Source organism: Eleutherodactylus coqui, chromosome 5 (assembly GCF_035609145.1).
Source record: "Eleutherodactylus coqui strain aEleCoq1 chromosome 5, aEleCoq1.hap1, whole genome shotgun sequence".
Lineage (NCBI taxonomy): Eukaryota > Metazoa > Chordata > Amphibia > Anura > Eleutherodactylidae > Eleutherodactylus > Eleutherodactylus coqui.
Genome location: NC_089841.1, coordinates 135,972,904 through 135,993,656, shown reverse-complemented (window position 1 = coordinate 135,993,656; position 20,753 = coordinate 135,972,904). Strand labels below are relative to the sequence as shown.

At 43.9% G+C, this 20,753-nt stretch overlaps 1 protein-coding gene across 1 annotated transcript in view; it reads right to left on the bottom strand.

Annotated features, from left to right (window-relative positions):
• Window positions 1–20,753, bottom strand: part of KSR2 (kinase suppressor of ras 2) — a 349,612-nt gene that overhangs the window by 260,566 nt on the left and 68,293 nt on the right. Inside the window, exon 3 of the mRNA XM_066601915.1 lies at window positions 10,714–10,864. Within this exon, the coding sequence (XP_066458012.1) occupies window positions 10,714–10,864 (151 nt within the window). The remainder of the gene's footprint in view (window positions 1–10,713; window positions 10,865–20,753) is intronic.

Below are 20,753 nucleotides of genomic sequence, written 5' to 3'. Positions count from 1 at the left end.
CACTGCATGCCCCAGTCAGACTGGGGTTTTTAATACATAGACACAGGCAAGTACAAATCCCCTATGTGAAGTCCCTGTGGACCCACAGCATGGGTGGCTCCCTGGAACCCACCGGCGGTACATAAATATACCCCATTGCAGTGCCCAGCACAGCTGAGGTAACGTCAGATTTAATGCAGGTGGGCTTCGGTCCACACTGCATGTCCCAGTCAGACTGGGGTTTTTTATAAGTAGACACATGCAGTTACAACTCCGTGTGGACCGACAGCATGGGTGGGTGCCAGGAAGCCACCGGCGGTACATAAATAAATCCCATTGCATTGCCCAGCACAGCTGAGGTAACGTCAGATTAAATGCAGGTGGGCTTCGGCCCACACTGCATGACCCAGTCTGACCGGGGTTTTTAATACATAGACACAGGCAGGTACAAATCCCTTATGTGAAGTCCCTGTGGACCGAGAGCATGGGTGGGTCCCAGGAAGCCACCGGCGGTACATAAATAAATCCCATTGCATTGCCCAGCACAGCTGAGGTAACGTCAGATTAAATGCAGGTGGGCTTCGGCCAAGAATGTTTTCATAGTTGGAGGAGGAGGACGGGAAAGTTTTTGAGGCAGTACGTGTCCTGTCCCCGTGTCCGTGGTTATATGCACCTTCCCAGTGACCGTGTCGCTGAAAAGTTGTTGCGCCTGTGGAACCTAGTAGTGTGGCCTCGCCACCATCATGTCTTTGGGAAGCCTCCGTTTCCACTACCCTGTAACATTGCAGTAGCAGCAGTATAGGCAGAGCTGAGAATTAGTAACATTTCAGCGGTAAGAGTATGCACAAACCCCTGTAACATTTCATTGGCAGCAGTGAGGACAGACCCCACTAACATTTCATTTGCAGCAGTATACACAGACCCCAGTAACATTTCAGTAGTATCAGTATAGACAGACCCCAGTAACAGTAACGAAGAAGCAGTATGGGCAAAGCAGCAGATTCACATTTCCCTGGCAGCAGTGTAGGGAGAGCATAGTATTGGTAAGATTTCAGTAGTAGGAGTATAGTCAGGCCCCAGCAACAGCAACGTAGAAGCAGTATGGACAAAGCAGCAGATTCACATTTCTCTGGCAGCAGTGTAGGGACAGCGTAGTATTGGTAAGATTTCAGTAGTAGGAGTATAGTCAGGCCCCAGCAACAGCAACGTAGAAGCAGTAGAGACAAAGCAGCAGATTCACATTTCCCTGGCAGCAGTGTAGGGAGAGCGTAGTATTGGTAAGATTTCAGTAGTAGGAGTATAGTCAGGCCCCAGCAACAGTAACGTAGAAGCAGTATGGGCAAAACCCTCTATTAGTTAAATTTCTGTTATAGCAGTATAGACCTGCCCCAGTAACATTTCCGTTGAAGCATTATGGGCACAGCCCAGTATTAGTAAAATTACAGTAGTAACAGTATACACCAACCAAGGTAACATTTCAGGAGCAGACGTATCGGCAGACCGAAGTAACATTTCTGTTGCTGGAGTATAGTCAGACCCCTGTAGCATTACTGTGGCAGAAGTATAGGTAGGCAGAACAAAGTTACATTTCTGTAGCAAATGTGTAGGCCAACCCCAGACACAGTGGTGTACCATGAGTGCAGGTGAAGCCCATAAAAATTACTTGGATTACATTGTAGGCGAGGGCCTGAAAAATTGTTGTACCGACAGTACAAATGTACCCCAGAAAAATTGCCCATGCCCAACCCAGAGGGCAGGTGAAACCCATTAATCGCTTAGCGTACTGTGGCTTAATTTTTAACTAGGCCTGGAGGCAGCCAAGTCTAAAAAACAATAGGTTCAGGTGGAAGTTTCAATGCTTTAATGAGAATTGAAACAGATAAATATTATTTAGAAAAGTTATATGAGCCTTTTGGCCCACAGAAAAATTGCCCATTCGCCGTGATTACGAGAGGTTTCAGGAGGAGGAGGAGCCGGAGGAGGAGGACGAATACCATACACAGATTGACAAAGTTCTTTAGGTAGCGCTGCTGTCCGCTGGTGGAGAAGAGAAGTCTGGGGAAATCCAGGCTTTGTTCATCTTTATGAGTGTAAGCCTGTCGGCGCTGTCAGTTGACAGGCGGGTACGCTTGTCCGTGATGATTCCCCCAGCTGCACTAAACACCCTCTCTGACAAGATGCTAGCCGCAGGGCACGCCAACACCTCCAGGGCATACAGCGCAATTTTGGGCCACGTGTCCAGCTTTGACACCCAGTAGTTGTACGGAGCAGAGGCGTCACGGAGGACGGTGGTACGATCGGCTGCGTACTCCCTCAGTATCCTTTTACAGTGCTCCCTCCAACTCAGCCTGGACTGGGGAGGTGTGAGACAGTCTTGCTCGGGAGCCATAAAGCTGGCAAAGGCCTTGGAGAGTGTTCCCCTGCCTGCGCTGAACATGCTGCCTGATCTCCGCACCTCCCCTTCTACGTGGCCCTCGGAACTGCACCTTCTGCCACTAGCGCTGTCAGATGGGGAGTTTACCATCAGTTTGTCCACCAGGGCCCTGTGGTATTGCATCACTCTCGAACCCCTTTCCTCTTCGGGAATGAGAGTGGAAAGGTTCTCCTTATACCGTGGGTCAAGCAGTGTGTACACCCAGTAATCTGTAGTGGCCAGAATGCGTCTAACACGAGGGTCACGAGAAAGGCATGCTAACATAAAGTCAGCCATGTGTGCCAGGGTACCTGGACGCAACATATGGCTGTCCTCACTAGGACGATCACTTTGAGTATTCTCCTCCTCCTCCTCCTCAGGCCATACACGCTGAATGGATGAGAGGCAAGCTGCATGGGCACCCTCTGTAGTGGGCCCAGCTGTCTCTTCCTCCTCAGGCTCCTCCCCCTCCTCCTCCTCCACGCGCTGAGATATAGACATGAGGGTGCTCTGACTATCCAGCGACATACTGTCTTCCCCCGCCTCCGTTTCCGCCTGCAAAGCATCAGCCTTTATGCTTTGCAGGGAACTTCTCAAGTGGCATAGCAGGGGAATGGTGATGCTAATGATTGCAGCATAGCCGCTCACCATCAGGGTGGACTCCTCAAAGTTTCCAAGGACTTGGCAGATATCTGCCATCCAGGCCCACTCCTCTGTAAAGAATTCAGGAAGCTGACTCCCACTTCGCCGCCCATGTTGGAGTTGGTATTCCACTATAGCTCTACGCTGCTGATACAGCCGGGACAACATGTGAAGCGCAGAGTTCCACCATGTGGGCACGTCGCAAAGCAGTCGGTGCACTGGCAGATTAAACCGATGTTGCAGGGTGGCAGCGTCCGTGTTGGACTTGCGGGAATGTGCGCTGACCGGGTGCACCTTGCCGAGGAGGCAAGTGTGGGTAGGCCTTTCAGAAACCGCTGAACCACCAAATTAAAGACGTGGGCCAGGCATGGCACGTGCGTGAGGCTGCAGAGCCGCCACCAGGTTACGGCCGTTGTCACACACGACCATGCCCTGTTGGAGGCTCAGTGGCGAAAGCCAGCGGTCGGTCTGCTCTGTCAGACCGTGCAACAGTTTGTGGGCCGTGTGCCTCTTCTCTCCTAAGCTGAGTAGCTTCAGCACGGCCTGCTGATGCTTGCCCACCACTGTGCTGCCACACCGCGCGACACCGACTGCTGGCGACGTGCTGCTGCTGACAAGTCTTGATAGCGAGGTAGAGGTTGCGTTGGAGGAGGAGGAGGAAGGTTTAGTGGAGGTGGCATACACCGCCGCAGATACCAGCACTGATCTGGGGCCCGCAATTCTGGGGGTGGGTAGTACATGAGCGGTCCCAGGCTCTGACTCGGTCCCAGCCTCCACTAAATTCACCCAATGTGCCGTCAGGGAGATATAGTGGCTCTGCCCGCCTGTGCTTGTCCACGTGTCCGTTGTTAAGTGGACCTTGGCAGTAACCGAGTTGGTGAGGGCGCGTACAATGTTGCGTGAGACGTGGTCGTGCAGGGCTGGGACGGCACACCGTGAAAAATAGTGGTGACTGGGGACTGAGTAGCGTGGGGCTGCCGCCGCCGCCATCATGTTTTTGAACGCCTCAGTTTCCACCAGCCTGTAGGGGAGCATCTTCAGGCTGATCAATTTGGCTATGTGGACATTTAAAGCTTGAGCGTGCGGGTGCGTGGCGGCGTATTTGCGCTTTCGCTCCAACGATTCTCTTAGCGGCAGCTGGACGCTGCATTGAGAGACATTGCTGGATGGGGCCGAGGACAGCGGAGGTGAGGGTGTGGGTCCAGGCCAGGAGACGGTCGTGCCTGTGTCCTGAGAGGGCGGTTGGATCTCAGTGGCAGGTTGGGGCCCAGGGGAAGAGGCAGTGGCGCAAGCTGGAGGCGGTGAATGGCCTTCGTCCCACCTTGTGGGGTGCTTGGCCATCATATGCCTGCGCATGCTGGTGGTGGTGAGGCTGGTGGTGGTGGTTTCCCGGCTGATCTTGGCGCGACAAAGGTTGCACACCACTGTTCGTTGGTCGTCCGCTGTCTCCGTGAAAAACTGCCACACCTTAGAGCACCTGGGCCTCTGCACGGTGGCTTGGCGCGAGGGGGTGCTTTGGGAAACAGCTGGTGGATTATTCGCTCGTGCCCAGCCTCTACCCCTGGCCACCCCACTGCCTCTTCCAACCTGACCTGCGGCTGCAATTGCCTCCCCCTCTGAAGACCGGTCCTCAGTTGGCTTATCACACCAGGTGGGGTCAGTCACCTCATCGTCCAGCGGCTCTTCCTCCGAATCCTCTGTGTGCTCCTCCCTCGGACTTACTGCCCTTACTACTACCTCACTGATAGACAACTGTGTCTCATCGTCATCGTCCTCCTCACCCACTGAAAGCTCTTGAGACAGTTGCCGGAAGTCCCCAGCCTCATCCCCCGGACCCCAGGAACTTTCCAAAGGTTGGGCATCGGTCACGACAAACTCCTCCGGTGGGAGAGGAACCATTGCTGCCCAATCTGGGCAGGGGCCCGAGAACAGTTCCTGGGAGTCTGCCTGCTCCCCAGAATGTGTCATTTTCATGGAGTGAGGAGGCTGGGAGGAAGGAGGAGCAGCAGCCAGAGGATTCAGAGTTGCAGCAGTGGACGGCGTAGAAGACTGGGTGGTCAATAGATTGCTGGATGCACTTTCTGCCATCCACGACAGGACCTGCTCACACTGCTCGGTTTTTAATAAAGGTCTACGACGTGGACCCAAAAATTGCGATATGAAGCTGGGTCCCCAGAAACTGTCCTCTCTCCTACTCCCGCAGCAGCCGGCTGCGATTCACCTGCACCAGGAACTCGGCCTATGCCCACACCCTCACTTGGGACTCCGCGTCCTCGACTGCGTACACGTCCTCTGCCCCTACCCCTACCCCTCAGCATGCTGGATTAAGAATCGAGCTGAGACAGAGCGGTGTAAAAATGTTTGTGAATTATTGCCGCGCAGTTGCTGGCTGCCAGCGGTAATATAACACTAAATGAAGCCAGAGATAAATTATAAGGAAGGATGCAAGCAGGACTAGCAGTGCACTATGCAGTTGAGATTCACCTCCAGTCCCACAGGCCACGCAGTAATGTGCACACTGGGTTACAAGCAGACGTAAAAAAGGATTCCTTTTTTAAAATTAGTTTTTTTTCCAATGCAATGCAGGCAATGGAACGTGTATTGGACTCTCCCTCTATGGCTGTCTGGCACCGTACACTGCGCCGGCAGCTGTCTGGTAACACAGAGTGGAGAAAAATATTAGTGCTTTTTAAACGTGCACTTGGAAGCAGAGAGCGCTTACGTTACACTAACTGCACCCAGCAAAAAATGACACTGAAGGCTGAACTGATGCCTTGCAGTGCAATGCTGAGGTACTACAACTCCCAGAAACCACGGAGTTAAATGCACAGGTAGACAGGATTCCACACTACCACTGTCCCTGCCTCACCAATACTTCCCCTATACTACTTAGTACAGACTGCAGCCTGAGAACGCTATAGCTGTAATGGGGCTGCACGCCCGATATACCAAAAAAAAAAAATGGCTAAACTGCTCCCAGCACCCACAACAGTAGTGCAGTAGGTGAGCTGTGGCCCTAAGAAGGACCGTTGGGGTTCTTGTAGACGCTAACACTCTCCCTAAACCAGCAACAGCAGCACTGTCCCTCATCTCTCTTAGCGTGTGTCTGTGGCGAGCCGCGGGCGGGGCAGATTTAAATACTCGGGGGTCACTTGATCTCGCCAGCCACTCACTGCAGGGGGGTGGGATAGGGCTGGAACGTCACAGGAGGAAGTTGTAATGCCTTCCCTGTCTTTCTATTGGCCAGAAAAGCGCGCAAATTTCTCAGGGAAATGTAATGGAGTCGAGTGCCGCGTGGTGCTCGTCTCGAGTAACGAGCATCTCGAGTACCCTAATACTCGAACGAGCATCAAGCTCGGACGAGTGCGCTCGCTCATCTCTAAATATCACTTTTTGTAGATGATACTAAACTGTTTAAAGCAGTAAACACAAGTAAGGATGGTATGCAGAGAAGTTAGAGACTTGGGCAGAAAAGTGGCAAATGAGGTTTAAAGGGGTTTTTCAGTCAAACACTATTGATGACTTTTCCATAGGATAGGTCATCAGTAATAGATCATCAGGGATCTGCCTCGTAGGACCGCCGATTAGCTGACAAGTAGCTGCAGCCAAGAGCCGAAAAGCTCCTAAAGATTCCATTCGGCATTAGCCCAGTTTGGTATTCCAACTCTCACTCATTGAAGTGAATGAGACAGAGCTGCAATACCAAACCGGGCACTGCCAAACAGACAGGGTTATGAGCTTTCTTGCCCTCAGCAGCAGCTTCTTGTCAGATGATTGATGGGGACCGGTACAACTTATTCCCACCATTCTGCTATTGATGACATCCTAAGAAAAGGCTATCAATATTGTTTGGCCATAACACCTTTTTAACACTGATAAATGTAAGGAAAGGAAAAATACATATTACATTAGATTCTCAATGGGAAAAGACTAAGTAATACTGTCAGAAAAGGTCTTGGGGGTTTTAGTTGACAAAACTTGAAGCAACCAGTGTCAGGCAGCTGCTGCCAAGGCTAATTAAATCATGAAGTGCATCAAAGAGACATAGATGTATATAAAAAAAGCATAGTGGGAAATTTACGAACCACGGCATTTATGACGCTGCGCTTAGTATAATTTTCCCCAGAGCATGGTGCTCTTAATACATGAAGAGGCGCACCTATCTTCATGTATAAAGTGCAGCTCCGTGTGCCTTCACAGAAATGTACGCTTAAAAACGAATGTACATTTCTGGTATAATTTATGCCAGATTCCCGCATAAATTACAGATAAATCTGTCAGTCCGGGGTGGCCACACACCCACCCAACAAGCTACACCCATTTTCCCTAAAAGTGCCAAGACCAGCGCAGAAGGCTGAAAAATTGCTACATTTTTACGTAAGTGGCCCTTTTTATGACAGTTTTCTGTCATAAAACTTTCTTAAATGTCCCCCATAGTTGAAGTACTATATCTACATAGTAGTTATACTTCACATACATAGTCAAACTACACTGGCACCAGTGTACAACAAGACATAGCAGAGCTTGAGCAGGTACAGATGCAGGTGACCAAAGTAATAAATGGAATTGGTGGACTGCAATGCCCAGAGAGAGTATGAAAAATAGAGTTATATAGTTTATTAAAAAAATGCGACGGTATCTATAACAAGGGGGCGCCCTCTATGTCTAGAGTAAAGAAAGTTTCTATACCAACGCAAAAGGGGGTTCTTTACTGTAAGAGCAGTGAGACTATGGAACTCTGCCTGAGGGCGTGGTGATAGTGATAAAAGAGTTTAAGAGGAACCTGGTAGCCTTTTTGAATGTAATAAAACAAATTAGGCCGGATTCATATGAGTGTATGTGTAGCTGCATATCGGAGGTTGCAATTTGCACAAAAAAACATGCAGCCAAGGTCCAAGCCAGTAAAATGGCTAATTAGCCTAATTAGTTTCATATGCTCTATTTCCCTGTGCAAATGTTCAGAAAAATAGAAAATGTTGCGTTTTTTTTTTTTTTGCACGATGGAATTGCGCATGCAAAATATGTGCAAGTGAATGAACCCATTGAAATCAGTGTGTTCTATTCACTGTGTATTGCGTGCGCAAATTTTCCACATGCAAATACGCCCGTGTGAACTCTGCCGTATAGCCATCCCATTACAGGAGATGGATCGTTGATCCGGGGCGTTATTCTAAATGCCAAGTTTAGTTGGTCAGGAATTTTCTTTTCCCCAAAGATGAGGAAAACTGTCTTCCACCTAAATAGTTTTTTTTGCCTTCCTCTGGATCAACATTGCATCCTGAACTGAATGGACATACTGTATGTCTTTTTTAGCCTCATAAACTAGGTTACTATGTTACAGAGCGCTGGAGGTGTCTACAGATGCTTAATAAATCATAAGAAGATATTAACAAGGTATAAATATTAAATTATTTCCTTCACTACATTGTTTAATTTACTTTAAAAAAGAAGTGCCGGCAGGCACCAATAATGGTAGTCACTATCCTAAATCACATAGCATTGATGACAAGGGCATGGTCTACCTCCAGAATATACAGTATTATGGGCGCCTAAGGAAAAGTATCAGATATAGGACATATACTGCATGTTAATTTGTATGGACACATCTGGAGATGACATTGAGGGGAAAAAGAAAGAAAAAAATAGCATGCCTATCTTATTAATTATTATTACCAAGGTCCAATGGGATCTAGACAGAACATCAATATTACGCAGTATAACTTCTGTCACTTTTACAGAGGTGAACTCAAATTGATCTTACCCTGCTCAAATATGCTGAACTTAGGTATAGCTGAGAAGTTGGGCAAGCAAAATTTGAGGGTTCAACTATGCTAATAATGGCTGAGTATCACTGCATTATACCATGAAAAGGGATTGGATGAGTTCTTATGTTAATACTAAGTATTACTGCCTGTTTTATATGCCGTTCTTTATTATAGTCAATAAGTAGCAGGTATCACATTATGTAATAACATCAGATGTTCTTCAGGAATACAATATAGATCGCTTAACTCAAGTTCCAACAATGGTAAAAGAAATAACAGAGAAAACATAGCTAATGTGTATATTCAGGAGTCAGATACATCCTCTGGGTTCCAGCTGTGTGTTACTGGAGTCCTCTTCAGGAGAGCAGCATGTATTACAAGCAGAGGGACGTATAATTTAATATACGCACTTTAAAAGTCCTACTTTTTGGCAAGTGCAGAATGAAGTAACGTCAGAAGAGTTGCTGTCATATGAAAACGTGTTTTTCCATTGTTGCTAAATGTCTAAAAAGTCTAATATCTATGTTGACATTTGTTGTTTTCTATGTGTATATAACTATATTTCTTCAATTGTTTTAAAGAAGCTACAGCCCACTGTAAATTCAGCTCCTTTTCTTTCTAGCTTCCCTTTTTGTGCCTTCATTCTATAACGGGTGACACCACCTTGTTTACACTGTTGCCTTTCTTCAGTAATGTTAGCAAAAAGATATACAACTCATCTTCCATTATATCTATACAGCGCCACCACTCTGAACAAGTAGGACATGCTATATAATAGGTCTTTATCCTAATCAAGTGCACCATTCACTGCATCTCCTAGGCACCGTCATCAAGGTATATGGTCAAACTAATCCACTGTAGCACTAGACCACAGTTAGATGTTGACTCCCTCTATATGGTAGCGTTTGACACATTAGCTTAATGTTGCTTTGGTATGCGTTATTCTATGCATACAATGCTACTGTATACATAATTAGTCTTCACACATGCATGGACGCACTAGACGAGGAGATTATGGCTGATGGAGCATGCACAAGATTTCATAGAGGATAGCACTGATGTCAGGAACCTGAGGAGGTGACAATTGGGCAGGATTGGAAGGACAAAGGACTTGACTCAAAGACTTGAGAAGTGATGGTGCCCGCCCAGATGACTCGAAACTAATTATTCACATACACAGTGCACAACTATAAAATTAAGTTTATGGGGTAATATAGAATGTGGTGATTTTAACAAGAACATGTCACTGATAGTGTTTACAAATGGAATATCAACCCTAATTGGCGGTTTAATACCAAAAAAGTAGTGACAGGTTCCCTTTAATGCACCATCGGTTGTATTTCCACGATACTTGGCTAGAGTATATCTTGAAGCTCCTGGGCATCAATGAAATTTCAATTGTCTATACATCAGGATACTTTTACAAAATTACTAAACCATGTGAATTCCATCTACTACAATCTGATTAGATTCTGCTCAAGTAGAAGACACAATTTTCTCAAGACCTGCCCATGTGTCATCTACTGGTCACTCAATATTAACGATTAAAATGATATATTTCTGTTAAAGAAAATCTACAAAGAAACAAATCAACACCAAATCAACAGTTATGTCTGGCAAAATGATTACAGCAGCTGGTAGCATTCATTGAAAATCAGTTGCTGAATTCCATGCGAGTCACTATTACGGGCAGGGAAGACATTTTTCCAGTCTGTTGGATATTTTGTTTGCAATTTACCATATGTATGGAGGAATGTTCTCAAACTAGGCTTCATTTCCATAGGAAATATTTTTATCTTTCTATATTTGATATAGTCCACACTGGGAATAGTAGCCACCTCATTCTTGTTCCTTTACAGACAGGCCCAATTTATTTGTGTAATCATTGACAATTTGTATTATAGGTGTGCTCACCTGACTTGTGTACACTCCGTAGACAGGAAAGAGAGGCATTTAACCGGTCACATTCTTCACTGCTGCCACCAAATTTCCCCAATGTTTCACAGACCTGTTCATCATTCATTTCCAACAGCTCCTCCAAAGTCAACTGCCCAGGGTCGACTTCCTGCAACAACAGTGTAACAATAGTATTATTGTATCAACATGGACAGTATGAAGAGTGATAATATTTTCGCTAAAGAAATTGCACTTTTTTGTCTCACTACTACCAGCACTAGTAGTATAAAAATGGCCTATGAAATAACTACCGTATATACTCGAGTATTAGCCGACCAGAGTATAAGCCGAGTCAATAAATTTTACCACCAAAAAATTGGTAAAACTTATTGACTCGAGCATAAGCCGAGCTACACTCGAGTATATAGTAGGTAAAAAAAAAAGCAATACTCACCTATCAGCCGGCGTCTGTGTCCCTGGCGCGATGCTCTCCCAGGCGGTGCGTCCGACTGCTGCAGTCTTCTCCCCGGCTTACTTTTGAAATCCCCGCCATCAGCGCTGTGATTGGATCAAGCGCAGGCCAATCACAGCCAATCCGAATGACCTCACTGAAAAGCTGTGATTGGTTTATCGAGCGCCGGCTATGATTGGCCGGCGCTCGATCCAATCACAGCGCTGTCGGCGGGGATTTCAAAAGCAAGCCAGGGAGAAGACAGTGGGGATAAGACTGCAGCAGCAGGCTACACTGCCGGGGACAGCGACGCCGGCTGATAGGTGAATATTGAGGGTTTTTTAACCTCACTCGGGTATAAGCCGAGGGGGGCTTTTTCAGCACATTTTTTGTGCTGAAAAACTCGGCTTATACTCAAGTATATACAGTAATCTAAATCCATATGCTCTCACTGATAGATAATAATAGGAAGGCAGAATCGGCTCAATAGCCTTAGGTGTATTACCCTACTAGTCTGCAGAAAGTATAGAATTATTATTAATGGCTGCTAATCAATTTTCCATGGATGCTCCTTACCTAGAAAACAAAGTAAGACTTCACCCACCCCATTCTGTTCAATACATTTATCAATCATCTGATAGAGGGACTGCACAGTAAAATATTGATATTTGCAGATGATACAAAATTATACAAGGTAATTAATACAAAGGAGGACAATGTACGGCTACTAAAGGACCTAGATAAGATGGGGGCTTGGGTATGAAGATTGCAAATGAAGCTCAATGTGGATAAATGTAAGGTTATGCACATGGGCAGGAAAAACGTATGTCACTTATATACACTAAATGGGGTATTGTTAGGGAAAAGTGATATGGAAAAAAGACCTGGGGGTACTAGTGGATTGTAGATTTAACTGGAGCAACCAATGCCAGTCAGCTGCTGCAAAAGCTAATAAAGTCTTGGAGTGCAGTAAAAGAGGTATAGGGGCAATCAGTGAGAACATCATTCTTCCACTATATAAGGCACTTGTTAGGCCCCACATGGAAGACTGCGTACAGTTCTGGTCACTGGTGCTCAGGAAAGACATTGCAGTGCTGGAGGGGGTTCAAAGAAGGGCAACTAAATTGATAAACGGAATGGAAGGACTGGAATAACTAGAAAGGCTATCAAAATTGGGACTATTCACCGTGGAAAAAAGACAGTTAAGGGGCGATCAAATAACTATGTATAAATACATGAGGGGACAATACAAGGATCTGTTTATTCCCAGGACTGCGACAGTAACAAGAGGGGATCCTCTACGTTTAGAGGAACGAAGGTTTCATCACAAACACAAAAGGGGATTATTTACTGTAAGAGCAGTGACACTATGGAACTCTATGCCTGAGGATGTGGTGATGGCAAAAGGCATAGAGGAGTTTAAGAGGGGACTAGATATCTTTTTAGAGTGCTATGATATTAGATAAGAGCTGTATGATAAGAGCTAGAGTAAAATCCACATCTCTCCAAATCCTGTGGGACCACTACTATTACCGAATTAAGGAAAGTTACTCGAAATGGCCTCCTTCTGCTACGATAGGGTCAAATCATCCAGAAAGTCACCCTCCATTGTCTGCAGAAGATTCAGGTTGGATTCTCAATCCACATTGAGAATATCCGGAATAAACACAGGTCCAAAGACGGCTTCATGCATGTATCGTACCAAGAGGTTACTTTGAACACGCTCTCCTGACTTCAGTCATAGCAGTGGTCCCACGGGACTAAGAGAGACGGGGAAATCGGATTTCTGCTTCTCACATGTCGCACTTCAACTTTGCACATGGGTTTTACTTTCTCTCTCTTACAGGTGTCACAATACAAAACTGAAATCCATGTTCCCATGCACCATACCATCGTATAATGTATCCATGCCTTCCTATTCAAGTATGCTATTGTAATTTAAATGTAGGACAGGAGATACAGCGCTGGATCAGTCTATTGGCTACACCTGGTATAAATGGGATAACATATAAATACTTTTTTATGTTGTATTTAATATCTAACAGTAATATCCGCTCAGTCATTTTATGGAAAAACATCTACTCACATGTCTAATAGTTGATGTTACTTATCAGTGAGGAGAGAGTTTCTGAACACGTATATGCAAGATATATTCCAAAGCTTATTATCTTTGCATATACCTTGCATGTGTATGTGGTTAGTATATAGAACTATTCTGCATTTTTATTCAGTTATTAGATGTGTATGAGACCGGCTGCCGTGTCTTTTTGCTTGTACTGTATTGTTGCAGCCATGGCGTATATACGCCTGTGCATTTAATTTATTTGTTGTATGTGCCGACTTTCTTTTTCTCTGTTCCGAATGTTGTTGACGTCATCACTGGCTCACTGTAGGCAGACATCAAGACCGCGAGGGACCAAGTAGTGGTAGAACGGGAGCAGTGGGATACTGGGTGAGGTGAGGATAGCTTCTTTTATTTTTTACAGCCTTGTCATCAGCTTTGAAAAAATGTGTCCATGACTAACCCCAGTAATATAATAAAATGAAAAGGTTTATTTTAAAAAAAATGAGAATTTTTTAAACAGAGCTGGTTATGAAAAAAAGAGCCTACATGTGCCTGGGGCTATAAGAGAAAGTACTGTAACGCTATGTCCCATAGGGCTCATAGCATGCTAGTGAATAATTAACAAATGCATAATTAACTGCTCTGGAGGGACATGTAAACACTGCGTCCGTGTGTTAAGTACCAGGTTCCTGGCAATGAATCTTTTTTAATAACATAGTGTAGATAAATGATCCTGGGAGATTAAGGCGATACTGAAGCCAGAAAACAAAGTTCTCATATATAGACCACATCTCCCTCCCGACGTGTCGTTACAAGGTTATTGATTTCAGAATACTGCATGATTGTTGTTTAAGTTCTTACCTTTTATTTTTTTCATTATTTTTAAATATATGTATGCCAGGTCTGAGCAAAAATCTGCGACTTTTTTATGCCAGAATTCTGACGTAAAATTTTTATAAATGTCCCCAATAGTTCTACACGGTTTCTGCCCCCTACTGTATGATTTCCCCTCCGCCAAGAAAGCCATTGTCAAGGTGTACTTCCCTCATCATTCCACAGAGTCCTTTTGTATTTGCAAACACTCCTCGGTCACCTTGCATCTCCCCGCCACTGTTTTCCTCCCCTTAGAGATAGTGGCATAACCATGGGGGTGACAGATGCCTTGAAGATTTTCTTTCATTACTAGTTTTTAACCTGGCAGCTATCTATTGGATTTAATTTGCATTTCTCCTTCCACAGTACACGCCCAGACTTTGCACACAATATCAGTACGCCTTAAGTAAAGGGCCATTTAGACACAACGATTATCGCTCAAAAGTCATCTTTGAGCGATAATCGTTGTGTCTAAACGTGCAGCTATCAAGCACTGTTCGTGCACTATTCGTTCATTGGTGATTTCTAGCAAGATAGAAATCACCAATGAGTGTTATCAGCGCTGCACGCTGATTTTCTCAGCGGGCGGCACTGAAAGTATTCTTTCAGCTGGTATCCCACTGGCAGTTCTCAGTGGGACACGAGCTGAAAGCTCCGAGAACAATGCAGCTGTTTGCATATACAAAACAGCTGCTTTGTTCTTGGAGCTATCATGGTGGTATCCTGCTCCGCCTGCATTAACTCTTAAGTAGCTAATTAGCTACTTAGAGTTATGCAAAGATGATCGCTCAAAACTGTCACTTAAACTTTGTTTGAGCGATTTTTGAGTGATTATCTTTCAGTGTTAATGGGCCTTAAGAGAACCCAAAATTGCTAAGTACATGGCACAATGTGGCCTGGGATTTGAAAATATATTTAGTGGAGTTTGCTGTAAGTTCTGAATTAATTGAGGGATCTGGTGTCTGGGCTGATTTAGGAGTTAATTAAAGGGGGTCTGATCAAGGGAAGTACATTCATTTATGGGTTCTGATTTAATGTCGGGGTCTGGTCAAGGGTCTCTGAGTACTACAGGCCAGTCAATGGGTCAAGCCTGTAGTACTTAGAAAGGCCATTATAAATAATATGGTGTTCTGAGCATGAACACAGCCATGCTCAAATGTAAACATTAAAGAGGCTACCAGGCTTGCAGGAGTGCTACAACGCCTTCAATCTGCTGATTGGTGGGGATCCTGAATGGCAGACCCCATCAGTCAGATATTGATGAGGTTTTGAAAGTCTGGATAACCCCTTTAATTAAGAGGTATGGCTTGGGGTCTGGAGACTAAGCATGTGACGTGGGTGCCACATTTGGGGAAGAGGTACAAACTTTGTCTAGCTGAGGTGTAGGAGTAAAACATCTTTGAGCCTGCAGAAGCCAGACAGCAGCTTCAGTGGAAAGATCATTTTTACATAGCCATACCCCCACACCGCCAAAGAGCACATGTAGATCTCCATTGAGTTCCTGCCAGTTTTTTACCCCTTACATGACCAGAGATTACATATATCAGCAATTGCTTTATTAAGTTAGAGAGAAAATTATCAACTATAAAGTCATAAAACAGTCAATAATCATAATTGGACATGAACAGTAGAAAAAATGAAATTGCATCCCATACTTATGTCTACTATTTAAGAACATTGGATTCAAAGAAACATCCCATGCAGGACTACTGTATTGCAGGGACTGAGAGGGTGTTGAACAATGCAAGTATTAAAAAATGCTCAAGAGAAAACCTCAGTGTCTTGCTCGGCCCCTTGGACTAGCAAAAGTACAATGTATACATTTAGACCAATGTTCCTTTAACACTCATGTTTGGATAAAACGTAGGACCAGCCATAGGGTGTGACATGTGCGGTAGTGTAGGGCACATCGACTGTGGAGGCGCTATGGGCTTTGATGATCTCATCACTGAAGCTTGAACCCCCTGATTCTACACTTGGTGCCTGAACCTATGGCCAGTCCCTAGTTTAGAGATTGGACAGTGTTATTTGGACACTTGATCGCACTATTTGGGGACTACATAGTTGACCAATGAGGGGCAAGGAGGGATATTTAAAGGCACTAGCAGCAATAACTAGGTGACCAAGGGAAAACCACCATGAGTTATAAAAGATGTACATTTTTTCTTTCTCCCAATAAACCTGCACTTGGCTGGTAAATTAATAGAAAGTTTTCAAACAGACGGTTCAAAGAAATACGGCAATGTATAATAAAGTCAGAAAGATCAGACCTTCATGGCCACAGATTCTACAAATGTTCCTTTTCTATAATAGAACTGCATTTGCTTCTTAATATAAAACATTAAAGGATTTCACTTTTTGTGTTCAGTAGCTAGGATACTGCCCACACACGAGTGTGACCTGCGCACACTTTCTCTGCCTACACACACTTATTCTCATGAAAAACTTCAGGATTAATAGAAACGGCTTGGACTCTCGGACATTTCCATGCCTGACGCCCACATACTTTATATCTAGAAACATTTGTCAGAATACAAGACAGTTTCTCGCTCTATTGCTGTTTAACCCAATCATGCTGCTATTCGCTCCTCTTTATAAAAAGAGAGATATACGATCACTAGGTCATCGGTGTTAAGCCCAATTAAGCCAATAACTAAATCTAATTGTATTACAAATACCCTCTCTCTCATATAAGGGTTTCATAAAGGCTCCAACCTTTCATTTCAATCCATGAAAAGGCAACGCATTGCTAATTGCTTGCTGAAAGCATCTGCTTTAACGCCACTCTCAATGGTAGCACAGTACTTAAAAAATTCCTTTCTCAGTAGCCTAACTATAATTTCTCACTTGTTAAAGAGGAATAAAATATAGACATAAATATTGAGTCAGCTCATTAAAATAGTCATCTCAGCCTAACTGTGTGGAGATAACTCACATTTGGATCATTAAGTGAACATTTTTCAGCAATATTAAAAAGTTTATAGCAAATGGCATAATGCAAATTACATAGGAAATACTGAGAATATACTAAAGCTTAACTCCACGGTAGAACTGGTCACAGACATACTTGTTAGACCAAAAGAAAAAAAAACTTCACTGATACAAAGGCCTGAATTACATGCCACCTCCTTCCTTATAACAGTCTTGTAATGTATATGCCACGCAAAAAATATATACTGCATACAACATTACTAACATGATGCTATTCTCTTTACAGAAACAATATGGTAACAACCTGCAGAGACTTTTACATTCATTACTGTGGCCCTATGCTAAACTATAAAGCTGAGTGCAAAGTCCAAACCACATGCTTCGATTTGCAAATAGCTGCTGAAGGCTCTTTTAGATGCCAATGAAGCTGATAAAGTGCTAATGGGCATAGTGTCCATTAGTACTTTATGGAAAATGATCGCTAGAATTGTCAATCTTTGTGTGTAAATGAGCCTTTAGCTGAGGAACAATGGGGGTAGTTTATTAAAGGCTTTTGCACCACCTTTAATGTGTAAAAAATTGCCAAATTTGGCACACACCACATTTGCACTAAAATTTTGGACTTTTTCAGCTTCTCACCACTTTTCAAAAGTGATAAGAAAAGAGGCAGTGCGTCACTGAAATTGAGCTCTGTTTAGTAGAAGGGTAGGGGCCTTCCACAGCTAAACAAATTGACTATAACTGGCAGCAGAAATTGTTATAAATTATGGTGCCAATATACAATTTCTAGTGCTATGGTAGCCAAAGGAATTTGATTTGAACTATTTCAATGACATGGACAAATTCCTATCAATCTTATTACCATGCTAGCACTACTATTTGGCTTAGATTTCTTCATGCCTACAACAGCAAGAATTACTTTCAATGTGGGTAGGTACTATATGGCCCTATTTGTCTGGCTAGTCGCAGTTAGCACCTGTCTAGGACAAGCACTGCTCCATAAAGTGTAGTCCTGCATGAATAACTAATATGTGTGGCTTCTCAAGCAGGGCTGCCAATTTCTATTATTCTTCTTTTTGGACAACTTATTCAAAAATTATGGATAACCAATATTTTTTATAGACACATTTTAAATCCATATAGAATGATAAAAATCTACGATACATATTTATTAGGTCAGTCACTGATATGAACTCATTAGCAGCATTGACTGTGAGCTGTAAAATAAGGATAATTACAATCATAATAATCCAACAAAAACTGCTAAACTCTCTTCCCTTCTCCTCTCTGCCCCTGTTTGCAATGGGAGGGTGGGGCCTGAGTTAAGCTCCACCCCTCCCATTGCTGGCTTCAGACAAGGGGCAGGGATGGGGTGGGAGCTTAGCTCTGCCCCGCCCCCTCCCATTAAAAACATCCGGAGGGGAGAAAAGAGGAGGTGAGCTGGCGATAGGGAGGGAAGGGGGAATGTCTCCCTAAGCCCCATGGGATTGTGGCCTCAGTGTATATGTGCTGGGCCCTTTTCCGTTCAGGCGTTTTTATGGCTCTGGCGGGTGCACGTAAAGCACCTATGGCCGTGTAAAAGCTGCCTTTTCTATTGAAGTTTATGGCTGTGGAAAGAGCTAAGCAAGCAGTGGATATGCCATAAATTCTTAAAGAATAACTGCACTTTTTATGTACAGAATAGGCAATTTTAGATATTTTTACAATAGATTTTATTAGCTTATTCTGCAATTTTTTCTTATAAAACCCCCCTTCAGCTATGTAGCGAGGTGAAGATGGTTCTGAGAAACCCATCTTCTCTTAACTGCAAAGCAGAAAAGGAAGCTCCAGCTGTGCCTGCACATTTCTCTCCAATGCAAGCGCAGCTGTCCACATATACCACTTTATTAAGAACTATCTCCTTTATATTTTATTTATTTTCAATCTTTCTGCATGCCTATAATCTGTCTGTCCCCAACGCTGATTTTATTACTGTCCTGCCCCGCTCCTGCCACCATCCATGAGCACTGTGCAAAGAGAAGCCGTTATGTGCTGCAGATGGCTTCTCCCATTTACAGTGCCTGTTTCCCACCAGACCTGATACACTGTCAGGGTCTCAGTGCATCGAGTGCACAATACTGTATGTCATAACCTGATGAATTGAGTCCCTAAGAGTGCAAGGGAGAGCGGGTGATGTGAAGGAGAGCAGTCTGCAGAACAGCTTCTTCTGACACAGCACCCGGGGACAACGGCAGAAGCGAGACAGGACATCAATAAAACAATGCCGGTTACTTATTGAGCATAGACTGAGGCTAGACTTTGTAATTAGTTTAGATCTCTGGCTAAGATGGACAGGTGAATCCTACTCCCATTCCCTGTACTCTACCCCCTCCCCTCCCTTCGTCCCTCACATCCACTTCCACCTCCCACCTTATTTTCCTTCTTTTCTCTGTGTTTATTTCTTATCTCTTTCTCCTCCTCTAACTTTCTTCAGACTGATGGATCTGTGGAAGGGACATGAGCTGGAGATTGTATTAAAATTACTGCATAAGACAATGGGTAAATGTAAAGCAAGACAGAAATGGTTTATGTTGTCACTGATTTTTATTACAATCCGATGTCCATTTTGTATGCATTTTATGGATGATGCAGTTAAATACTTTTTGAACCATAAACTGCAGTGACTATTTAATACCCCTTTAACCATTGGTCTCCCTTTAAACAACAAGCAGGGCTACTTCTAGATATGTTAGCAAGATAATATTTTTATTCTCTGTGCCATTTTAAGCAAAATTCACTTTCAATTCATCTTGTTCCAGCAGATATGAAACTGATAACTAGATACTAGAGTTCATATCGTGGGAAGGATCTATTTGAGTATTTCAGGAGAATTCTGATCATTTTGTGATTATAGCACTTGAACAGAACAAAATGTTGGAGTTTTGAAATTTTAAGTAAATCTTAAATACACTTAAAAACTTAAAGTTTCTGCATCTTAAATACACTTAGAAACTGCTGCTACTATTTTAGTAAGGAAGTGTCAGAATATAAAAAGAGTGCAAACAGCATGCTTAAATACTCTTTCACCATCTTTACCAAATTGCAGCTGCTTAGTGTCAGCCCTGAGAGGTGAGAGAGGAAACGACTGTCAAACTCACGCTAACTTTGTATATGCTAAGCAATAGTTATGCAGCCAGTTCAGTCGGGAGCTCTTTCTGAGGAGCAATTTTAACCTTCATTTCAATTGAATAAGGAATTAGAATACTTGTAAAGCAGAACTGTAAAATAAAAAAAATGTCACTCCCACGTCTATGTTGTGTGAAACCAGCAAAAAAAATGTTTCTCACTTGTCTTTCTTTCATGGGCAGGACAATCTACTGCACTATAGTAGGACTGTTGTGACCCTTGGTTAGTGCATCTTGACCAAGTTTGCACAAATCAGACAGGTGTGCTGCCTTGGTTTGGCTGTGTCTCTCCAATGCGCCTATGTACATAAAGCAAGCACTTTTGCTTGGCAATCTACTCCGATAGGAGCCACAATAACATGATTAACTATTTTACTATACATGCTACAACACTGCCACCATGTGGTCCTTATAAGATAATGGTGGCACATTTATTCTGGCTGACTTGTGGTGGGCATATAAGCACAGTGAAAAAGTTTTAGGCAGGTGTGGAAAAATGCTGCAAAGTAAGAATGCTTTCAAAATAGGAGTTTTAATAGTTTATTTTTGTCAATTGACAAAATGCAAAGTGACT